Source organism: Scardinius erythrophthalmus, assembly GCF_964197995.2.
Source record: "Scardinius erythrophthalmus genome assembly, chromosome: 3".
In the NCBI taxonomy this organism is placed as follows: Eukaryota; Metazoa; Chordata; class Actinopteri; order Cypriniformes; family Leuciscidae; genus Scardinius; species Scardinius erythrophthalmus.
Genome location: NC_138223.1, coordinates 61,279,354 through 61,291,853, shown reverse-complemented (window position 1 = coordinate 61,291,853; position 12,500 = coordinate 61,279,354). Strand labels below are relative to the sequence as shown.

Below are 12,500 nucleotides of genomic sequence, written 5' to 3'. Positions count from 1 at the left end.
ACAATCGTAACACCGTCACACACGCAACACCGTCACACTCGTAACACCGTCACACTCGCAACTCCGTCACACATGCTAGTCACACTCGTAACACACGTAACACCGTCACACTCAAAACAGTCACATTCTCAACACGTCACAATTGTAACACCGTCACACACGCAACACCGTCACACTCGCAACTCCGTCACACATGCTAGTCACACTCGTAACACACGTAACACCGTCACACTCAAAACAGTCACATTCTCAACGTCAGTCACACACAGTACAGTCACACTCGCAGTACAGTCACACTTGCAACACGTCACACTCGCAACACCGTCACGCTCGCAGACTGTCACACTCGTAACACTGTCACACTCAAAACACCGTCACATTCTCAACACGTCACGCTCGTAACACCGTCACACTCGCTACACCATCACACTCTCAACACGTCACATTCGTAACACTGCCACACTCAAAACAGTCAACACTCGCTACACCGTCACACTCGCTACACCGTCACACTCGTAACACCGTCACACTCTCAACACGTCACACTCAAAACAGTGTCACACTCAAAACAGTCAACACTCGCTACACCGTCACACTCTCAACACGTCACACTCAAAACAGTGTCACACTCAAAACAGTCAACACTCGCTACACCGTCACACTCTCAACACGTCACATTTGTAACACTGCCACACTCAAAACAGTCAACACTCGCTACACCGTCACACTCTCAACACGTCACACTCGTAACACTGTCACCCTCACACTAGTCACACTCAAAATACAGGTACCGTCACACTTGCAGTACAGTCACACTGGTCACACACAGTACAGTCACTCAGTACAGTCACACACAGTACAGTCACACACTCGCAGTGCAGTCACACACAGTACAGTCACGCTCGCAGTACAGTCACACACACAGTACAGTCACACTCGCAGTACAGTCACACACAGTACAGTCACACACAGTAGTCACACACAGTACAGTCACACTCGCAGTACAGTCACACTCGCAGTACAGTCACACACAGTACAGTCACACACAGTACAGTCACGCTCGCAGTAGTCACACAGTACAGTCACACTCACAGTACAGTCACACTCACAGTACAGTCACACTCACAGTACAGTCACACACAGTACAGTCACACACAGTACAGTCACACGCAGTACAGTCACACTCGCAGTACAGTCACGCTCGCAGTAGTCACGCTCGCAGTAGTCACACACAGTACAGTCACACACAGTACAGTCACACACAGTACAGTCACACTCGCAGTAGTCACACTCGCAGTACAGTCACGCTCGCAGTAGTCACACACGCAGTACAGTCACACTCGCAGTACAGTCACACACAGTAGTCACACTCGCAGTACAGTCACACTCACAGTACAGTCACGCTCGCAGTAGTCACACACGCAGTACAGTCACACTCAAAGTACAGTCACGCTCGCAGTAGTCACACACAGTACAGTCACACACAGTACAGTCACGCTCGCAGTACAGTCACGCTCGCAGTACAGTCACACACAGTACAGTCACACTCGCAGTACAGTCACACACAGTACAGTCACACACAGTACAGTCACGCTCGCAGTAGTCACACACAGTACAGTCACACACAGTACAGTCACACACAGTACAGTCACACACAGTACAGTCACGCTCGCAGTAGTCACGCTCGCAGTACAGTCACACACAGTACAGTCACGCTCGCAGTACAGTCACACACAGTACAGTCACACACAGTAGTCACACACAGTAGTCACACACAGTACAGTCACACACAGTACCGTCACACACAGTCACACACAGTCACACACAGTACAGTCACACACAGTACAGTCACACACAGTACAGTCACACACAGTACAGTCACACACAGTACAGTCACACACAGTACAGTCACACACAGTACAGTCACACACAGTACAGTCACACTCGCAGTACAGTCACGCTCGCAGTAGTCACACTCGCAGTACAGTCACACTCGCAGTACAGTCACACGCAGTACAGTCACACACAGTACAGTCACACACAGTACAGTCACACTCGCAGTACAGTCACGCTCGCAGTAGTCACACTCGCAGTACAGTCACGCTCGCAGTAGTCACACTCGCAGTACAGTCACACACAGTACAGTCACACTCGCAGTACAGTCACACTCGCAGTACAGTCACACGCAGTACAGTCACACTCGCAGTACAGTCACACGCAGTACAGTCACACTCGCAGTAGTCACGCTCGCAGTAGTCACACACAGTACAGTCACGCTCGCAGTACAGTCACACACAGTACAGTCACACACAGTACAGTCACACACAGTACAGTCACACACAGTACAGTCACGCTCGCAGTACAGTCACACACACAGTACAGTCACACTCGCAGTACAGTCACACACAGTACAGTCACACACAGTAGTCACACACAGTACAGTCACACTCGCAGTACAGTCACACTCGCAGTACAGTCACACACAGTACAGTCACACACAGTACAGTCACGCTCGCAGTAGTCACACAGTACAGTCACACTCACAGTACAGTCACACTCACAGTACAGTCACACTCACAGTACAGTCACACACAGTACAGTCACACACAGTACAGTCACACGCAGTACAGTCACACTCGCAGTACAGTCACGCTCGCAGTAGTCACGCTCGCAGTAGTCACACACAGTACAGTCACACACAGTACAGTCACACACAGTACAGTCACACTCGCAGTAGTCACACTCGCAGTACAGTCACGCTCGCAGTAGTCACACACGCAGTACAGTCACACTCGCAGTACAGTCACACACAGTAGTCACACTCGCAGTACAGTCACACTCACAGTACAGTCACGCTCGCAGTAGTCACACACGCAGTACAGTCACACTCAAAGTACAGTCACGCTCGCAGTAGTCACACACAGTACAGTCACACACAGTACAGTCACGCTCGCAGTACAGTCACGCTCGCAGTACAGTCACACACAGTACAGTCACACTCGCAGTACAGTCACACACAGTACAGTCACACACAGTACAGTCACGCTCGCAGTAGTCACACACAGTACAGTCACACACAGTACAGTCACACACAGTACAGTCACACACAGTACAGTCACGCTCGCAGTAGTCACGCTCGCAGTACAGTCACACACAGTACAGTCACGCTCGCAGTACAGTCACACACAGTACAGTCACACACAGTAGTCACACACAGTAGTCACACACAGTACAGTCACACACAGTACCGTCACACACAGTCACACACAGTCACACACAGTACAGTCACACACAGTACAGTCACACACAGTACAGTCACACACAGTACAGTCACACACAGTACAGTCACACACAGTACAGTCACACTCGCAGTACAGTCACGCTCGCAGTAGTCACACTCGCAGTACAGTCACACACAGTACAGTCACACTCGCAGTACAGTCACACTCGCAGTACAGTCACACGCAGTACAGTCACACACAGTACAGTCACACACAGTACAGTCACACTCGCAGTACAGTCACGCTCGCAGTAGTCACACTCGCAGTACAGTCACACACAGTACAGTCACACTCGCAGTACAGTCACACTCGCAGTACAGTCACACGCAGTACAGTCACACACAGTACAGTCACACACAGTACAGTCACACTCGCAGTACAGTCACACGCAGTACAGTCACACTCGCAGTAGTCACGCTCGCAGTAGTCACACACAGTACAGTCACGCTCGCAGTACAGTCACACACAGTACAGTCACACACAGTACAGTCACACACAGTACAGTCACACACAGTACAGTCACGCTCGCAGTACAGTCACACTCGCAGTAGTCACACTCGCAGTACAGTCACACACAGTACAGTCACACACAGTACAGTCACACACACAGTACAGTCACACACAGTACAGTCACACTCGCAGTAGTCACGCTCGCAGTAGTCACACACAGTACAGTCACGCTCGCAGTACAGTCACACACAGTACAGTCACACACAGTACAGTCACACACAGTACAGTCACACACAGTACAGTCACGCTCGCAGTACAGTCACGCTCGCAGTAGTCACACTCGCAGTACAGTCACACACAGTACAGTCACGCTCGCAGTACAGTCACACACAGTACAGTCACACACAGTACAGTCACACACAGTACAGTCACACACAGTACAGTCACACACAGTACAGTCACACACAGTACAGTCACACTCGCAGTACAGTCACACACAGTAGTCACGCTCGCAGTAGTCACACACAGTACAGTCACGCTCGCAGTACAGTCACACACAGTACAGTCACACACAGTAGTCACACACAGTACAGTCACACACAGTACAGTCACACACAGTACAGTCACACACAGTACAGACACACAGTACAGTCACACACAGTACAGTCACACACAGTACAGTCACACACAGTACAGTCACACACAGTACAGTCACACTCACACTAGTCACACTCACACTAGTCACACTCGCAGTACAGTCACACTCGCAGTACAGTCACACTCGCAGTATAGTCACACACAGTACAGTCACACTCGCAGTACAGTCACACTCGCAGTACAGTCACACGCAGTACAGTCACACACAGTACAGTCACACTCGCAGTACAGTCACACGCAGTACAGTCACACTCGCAGTACAGTCACACTCGCAGTACAGTCACACTCGCAGTAGTCACGCTCGCAGTACAGTCACACACAGTACAGTCACACACAGTACAGTCACACACAGTACAGTCACACACAGTACAGTCACGCTCGCAGTACAGTCACGCTCGCAGTAGTCACACTCGCAGTACAGTCACACAGTACAGTCACACACAGTACAGTCACACACAGTACAGTCACACTCGCAGTACAGTCACGCTCGCAGTACAGTCACACTCGCAGTACAGTCACACACAGTAGTCACACTCGCAGTAGTCACGCTCGCAGTACAGTCACACACAGTAGTCACACTCGCAGTACAGTCACACACAGTACAGTCACACACAGTACAGTCACACACAGTACAGTCACACACAGTACAGTCACACACAGTACAGTCACACACAGTACAGTCACACTCGCAGTACAGTCACACACAGTACAGTCACACTCGCAGTACAGTCACACACAGTAGTCACACTCGCAGTAGTCACGCTCGCAGTAGTCACACACAGTACAGTCACGCTCGCAGTACAGTCACACACAGTACAGTCACACACAGTAGTCACACACAGTACAGTCACACACAGTACAGTCACACACAGTACAGTCACACACAGTACAGTCACACACAGTACAGTCACACACAGTACAGAAACACAGTACAGTCACACACAGTACAGTCACACACAGTACAGTCACACACAGTACAGTCACACACAGTACAGTCACACACAGTACAGTCACGCTCGCAGCAGTCACACTCGCAGTACAGTCACACTTGCACTATAGTCACACTCACACTAGTCACACTCACACTAGTCACACTCGCAGTACAGTCACACTCGCAGTACAGTCACACACAGTAGTCACACACGCAGTACAGTCACACTCGCAGTACAGTCACACACAGTAGTCACACTCGCAGTACAGTCACACTCGCAGTATAGTCACACACAGTACAGTCACACTCGCAGTACAGTCACACTCGCAGTACAGTCACACGCAGTACAGTCACACACAGTACAGTCACACTCGCAGTACAGTCACACGCAGTACAGTCACACTCGCAGTAGTCACGCTCGCAGTAGTCACACACAGTACAGTCACGCTCGCAGTACAGTCACACACAGTACAGTCACACACAGTACAGTCACACACAGTACAGTCACACACAGTACAGTCACACACAGTACAGTCACACTCGCAGTACAGTCACACACAGTAGTCACACTCGCAGTACAGTCACACACAGTACAGTCACACACAGTACAGTCACACACAGTACAGTCACACACACAGTACAGTCACACACAGTACAGTCACACTCGCAGTAGTCACGCTCGCAGTAGTCACACACAGTACAGTCACGCTCGCAGTAGTCACACACAGTACAGTCACGCTCGCAGTACAGTCACACACAGTACAGTCACACACAGTACAGTCACACACAGTACAGTCACACACAGTACAGTCACACACAGTACAGTCACACATAGGGTTGGGTATCGTTTGAATTTGAACGATTCCGATTCCGATTCCAATTCCTTGTTTCGATCCCGGTTCCTAACGATTCTCGATTCCGATTCTTTTAAGAGGCTGGGTCAAAAAAGTTTAGATAAATTTTAATTCTATGAACTTTTTACTTTTTATGAACTTTACTATGAATTTCTCACAGGGCTGTTTTCAACTAGAATATAAATATCAAATCTATTTTAAACTATTTTTTTTAGGATATTTTAAATGAGCTAGCTAACCAACGGTCTTTCTGAAGGAAATAGTCTGACCTTCTCCATCAATTTCTATTTTCACTGCTAAAATGGGCTATCAGGTAAAATAGGCTAAATAAGGTTGTTTACACTCATGTGTAAATGTGTTTTCATGATTTTTTTTTTTTTTTACGTTCGCCGGCATCGCGCGCAGTTTTCAAACGGACGAGCAGAGGACGAGAGAATATGGTTGTAACTTGCAAGATACCGAAGAATAAGAAAACATCATATAAGTACGTTTTTAAGGTTTAACGTCAGGGTTGTTTGCTCTGAATACATTTTATGAAACGCTGTGAGTTAATAAGGGAACTCACACAGCGTCTCATAAAATGTATCGGTTCGCAGTTTCCATATACGCTTACACCTGTGCTAGTAATACACGCATTTACCATGCCGTGTGTACGTTACAGTTTACAAATGTTTAACTAATGTGGGGAAGTAGGCTACAGCTGTCAGTGTTCAGCGAGTTAACATTTGGCAGTTTGAAATCGATTAGGTAGTTACTTCAGTTCAGAATAGGGCTAGAAATGATCAAATTGGTAACTTAGACAGCGGTTTCTTCTTCCGGTCGGCGGACTGTGAATCGAAACTAGGAATCGAAATTTAAACTTTTGAACGATTCCGGGAAAATCGCAAAGCTAGTCCCGGTTCCAATCGATACTCGATACTCGATACCCAAGCCTAGTCACACACAGTACAGTCACACACAGTACAGTCACACACAGTACAGTCACGCTCGCAGTACAGTCACGCTCGCAGTAGTCACACTCGCAGTACAGTCACACACAGTACAGTCACACACAGTACAGTCACACACAGTACAGTCACACTCGCAGTACAGTCACGCTCGCAGTACAGTCACACTCGCAGTACAGTCACACACAGTAGTCACACTCGCAGTAGTCACGCTCGCAGTACAGTCACACACAGTAGTCACACTCGCAGTACAGTCACACACAGTAGTCACACTCGCAGTACAGTCACACACAGTACAGTCACACACAGTACAGTCACACACAGTACAGTCACACTCGCAGTACAGTCACGCTCGCAGTACAGTCACACTCGCAGTACAGTCACACACAGTAGTCACACTCGCAGTAGTCACGCTCGCAGTACAGTCACACACAGTAGTCACACTCGCAGTACAGTCACACACAGTAGTCACACTCGCAGTAGTCACGCTCGCAGTAGTCACGCTCGCAGTAGTCACACACAGTACAGTCACGCTCGCAGTACAGTCACACACAGTACAGTCACACACAGTACAGTCACGCTCGCAGTAGTCACGCTCGCAGTACAGTCACACTCGCAGTAGTCACACACAGTACAGTCACACACAGTACAGTCACACACAGTACAGTCACACACAGTACAGTCACACTCGCAGTAGTCACGCTCGCAGTACAGTCACGCTCGCAGTAGTCACACACAGTACAGTCACACACAGTACAGTCACACACAGTACAGTCACACTCGCAGTAGTCACGCTCGCAGTACAGTCACGCTCGCAGTAGTCACACACAGTACAGTCACACTCGCAGTAGTCACGCTCGCAGTACAGTCACGCTCGCAGTAGTCACACACAGTACAGTCACACACAGTACAGTCACACACAGTACAGTCACTCACAGTACAGTCACACACAGTACAGTCACACACAGTACAGTCACGCTCGCAGTACAGTCACGCTCGCAGTAGTCACGCTCGCAGTACAGTCACACACAGTAGTCACGCTCGCAGTAGTCACACACAGTACAGTCACGCTCGCAGTAGTCAAACACAGTACAGTCACGCTCGCAGTACAGTCACACACAGTACAGTCACGCTCGCAGTACAGTCACACACAGTACAGTCACGCTCGCAGTACAGTCACACACAGTACAGTCACACACAGTACAGTCACACACAGTACAGTCACACACAGTACAGTCACGCTCGCAGTAGTCACACACAGTACAGTCACGCTCGCAGTAGTCACGCTCGCAGTACAGTCACACACAGTACAGTCACGCTCGCAGTACAGTCACACACAGTACAGTCACACACAGTACAGTCACACACAGTACAGTCACACACAGTACAGTCACACACAGTACAGTCACACTCGCAGTAGTCACGCTCGCAGTACAGTCACGCTCGCAGTAGTCACACACAGTACAGTCACACTCGCAGTAGTCACGCTCGCAGTACAGTCACGCTCGCAGTAGTCACACACAGTACAGTCACACACAGTACAGTCACACACAGTACAGTCACTCACAGTACAGTCACTCACAGTACAGTCACACACAGTACAGTCACACACAGTACAGTCACGCTCGCAGTACAGTCACGCTCGCAGTAGTCACGCTCGCAGTACAGTCACACACAGTAGTCACACTCGCAGTAGTCACGCTCGCAGTAGTCACACACAGTACAGTCACGCTCGCAGTAGTCAAACACAGTACAGTCACGCTCGCAGTAGTCACGCTCGCAGTACAGTCACACACAGTACAGTCACGCTCGCAGTACAGTCACACACAGTACAGTCACACACAGTACAGTCACACACAGTACAGTCACACACAGTACAGTCACGCTCGCAGTAGTCACACACAGTACAGTCACGCTCGCAGTACAGTCACACACAGTAGTCACACACAGTACAGTCACACACAGTACAGTCACGCTCGCAGTAGTCACACACAGTACAGTCACACACAGTACAGTCACACACAGTACAGTCACACACAGTACAGTCACGCTCGCAGTAGTCACACACAGTACAGTCACGCTCGCAGTACAGTCACACACAGTACAGTCACGCTCGCAGTAGTCACACACAGTACAGTCACGCTCGCAGTAGTCACACACAGTACAGTCACGCTCGCAGTAGTCACACACAGTACAGTCACGCTCGCAGTACAGTCACACACAGTACAGTCACGCTCGCAGTAGTCACACACAGTACAGTCACACACAGTACAGTCACACACAGTACAGTCACGCTCGCAGTAGTCACACACAGTACAGTCACACACAGTACAGTCACACACAGTACAGTCACGCTCGCAGTAGTCACACACAGTACAGTCACACACAGTACAGTCACACACAGTACAGTCACACACAGTACAGTCACACACAGTACAGTCACGCTCGCAGTAGTCACACACAGTATAGTCACGCTCGCAGTAGTCACACACAGTACAGTCACGCTCGCAGTAGTCACGCTCGCAGTACAGTCACACACAGTACAGTCACGCTCGCAGTAGTCACACACAGTACAGTCACACACAGTACAGTCACACACAGTACAGTCACGCTCGCAGTAGTCACACACAGTACAGTCACACACAGTACAGTCACACACAGTACAGTCACACACAGTACAGTCACGCTCGCAGTAGTCACACACAGTATAGTCACACACGCAGTACAGTCACACACAGTACAGTCACACAGTACCGTCACACTCGCTACAGTCACACTTGCTACAGTCACACTCACAGTCACGCTCGCACTAGTTGCACTACAGTCACACTCATCACATTCACACTATTCACACACTACAGTCAAACTCACACTAGTCACGCTCACACTACAGTCACATTAGTCGCACTACAGTCAAACTCACACTAGTCACACTCGAAGTAGTCACACTCACATCTACAGTCACTCACATTAGTCACGCTCACACTAGTCACGCTCACACTAGTCACGCTCACATTAGTCACGCTCACACTAGTCACGCTCACACTAGTCACGCTCACACTAGTCACGCTCACACTAGTCACACAAACAGTACAGTCACACTCACACTAGTCACGCTCACACTAGTCACGCTCACACTAGTCACGCTCACACTAGTCACGCTCACACTAGTCACGCTCACACTAGTCACGCTCACACTAGTCACGCTCACACTAGTCACACAAACAGTACAGTCACACTCACACTAGTCACACTTGCACTACAACACCATCACACTCGTAACACCGTCAAACTCACACTAGTCACAGTACAGTCACACTCGCACTAGTTGCACTACAGTCACACTCATCACATTCACACTATTCACACACTACAGTCAAACTCACACTAGTCACGCTCACACTACAGTCACACTCACACTAGTCACACTCGAAGTAGTCACACTCACATTAGTCACGCTCACACTAGTCACGCACACACTAGTCACGCACACACTAGTCACGCACACACTAGTCACGCTCACACTAGTCACGCTCACACTAGTCACGCTCACACTAGTCACGCTCACACTAGTCACGCTCACACTAGTCACGCTCACACTAGTCACGCTCACACTAGTCACGCTCACACTACAGTCACACAAACAGTACAGTCACACTCACACTACAGTCACACAAACAGTACAGTCACACTCACACTAGTCACACTTGCACTACAACACAATCACACTCGTAACACCGTCAAACTCACACTAGTCACAGTACAGTCACACTCGCACTAGTTGCACTACAGTCACACTCATCACATTCACACTATTCACACACTACAGTCAAACTCACACTAGTCACACTACAGTCACACACAGTACAGTCACACTCGCAGTACAGTCACACACAGTACAGTCACACTCGCAGTACAGTCACACTCGCAGTACAGTCACACACAGTACAGTCACACTCGCAGTACAGTCACACACAGTACAGTCACACACAGTACAGTCACACACAGTACAGTCACACTCGCAGTACAGTCACACTTGCACTATAGTCACACTCACACTAGTCACACTCGCACTAGTCACACTCGCAGTACAGTCACACGCAGTACAGTCACACGCAGTACAGTCACACTCACACTAGTCACACACAGTACAGTCACACTCACAGTACAGTCACACGCAGTAGTACAGTACAGTCACACACAGTAGTACAGTACAGTCACACTAGTCACACTCACACTACAGTCACACTGGTCACCCTCGCAGTACAGTCACACACAGTACAGTCACACTCACACTAGTCAAGTCAAGTCAAGTCATCTTCATTTATATAGCGCTTTTAACAACGTAGATTGTTTCAAAGCAGCTTCACAGAGATAAGCGTATAATTTAAGGTAACAGAGATCGTTTTGGCTTTATAGCAGAGTTAAGTTATTTTCCATCTAAAGTTAGTTTTGATTGATTTGCTTCCGTCGCAACGATCATTTGTTATTAAATTAGGGGCCGCTAAGACGACACCATTCCCTCTACACAGACTTTAAACGCGAACCTGTGAGAAACACTGATGGCGTTCACATGCGCATTTAGAATGGGTTCTATAGTTATGTGCGTTTGAATATACGCAGGTTTGGAATTCCCTACAAGCCAAGCCTAAACAAAGTACTTGTCTTTCCTTATAAATTTTGATAAAGAATTTTATTTTATTTTGTTGCTTTGGGGTAGGAACGCGAAACGAATTTCCCGACAACGCCTTATCTGTAGAGTGGTAGAGGGATCCTCCATAGGGAGAGACTAGTTGGCACTTCAGCACTGCGTTGTCACACTAGTCACACTGATCACCCTCGCAGTACAGTCACACACACACCACAGTCACACTCACACTACAGTCACACTCACACTAGTCAGACACAGTACAATCACAGTCACACTAGTCACACTCACACTACAGTCACACTGGTCACCCTCGCAGTACTGTCACACACAGTACAGTCACACACAGTACAGTCACACACAGTACAGTCACACTCGCACTACAGTCACACTCACACTACAGTCACACTCACACTACAGTCACACTCACACTACAGTGACACTCGCAAAACTGTCACAATCACACTAGTCACAATCGTAACACTGTCACACTCACACTACAGTCACAGTCACACTCACACAGTACAGTCACACTCGCAACACCGCCAAGTACCAGTACATCTGCCAACCCTGCTCAGACTGCTACCCTGCTACACTGACCGTGGGGTCCATCTTGCTGATGGCGTCCTGAAGCATCTGAATGTCTTTATCATCAAAGCATTTCTGCATTTCCTGTGGAGATGAAGACAGAAGAATCACTGCTATGACAGAACTGTTCGTTTATGAGAACCT

At 48.8% G+C, this 12,500-nt stretch overlaps 1 protein-coding gene across 4 annotated transcripts in view; it reads right to left on the bottom strand.

Annotated features, from left to right (window-relative positions):
* cdc37 (cell division cycle 37 homolog) overlaps positions 1 to 12,500 on the bottom strand; it is a 20,076-nt gene that overhangs the window by 813 nt on the left and 6,763 nt on the right. For all 4 annotated transcript variants that reach the window (XM_081362021.1, XM_081362022.1, XM_081362020.1 and 1 more), the window contains one exon: positions 12,369 to 12,440. In XM_081362021.1, coding sequence (XP_081218147.1) covers positions 12,369 to 12,440 — 72 coding nt within the window. The remainder of the gene's footprint in view (positions 1 to 12,368; positions 12,441 to 12,500) is intronic.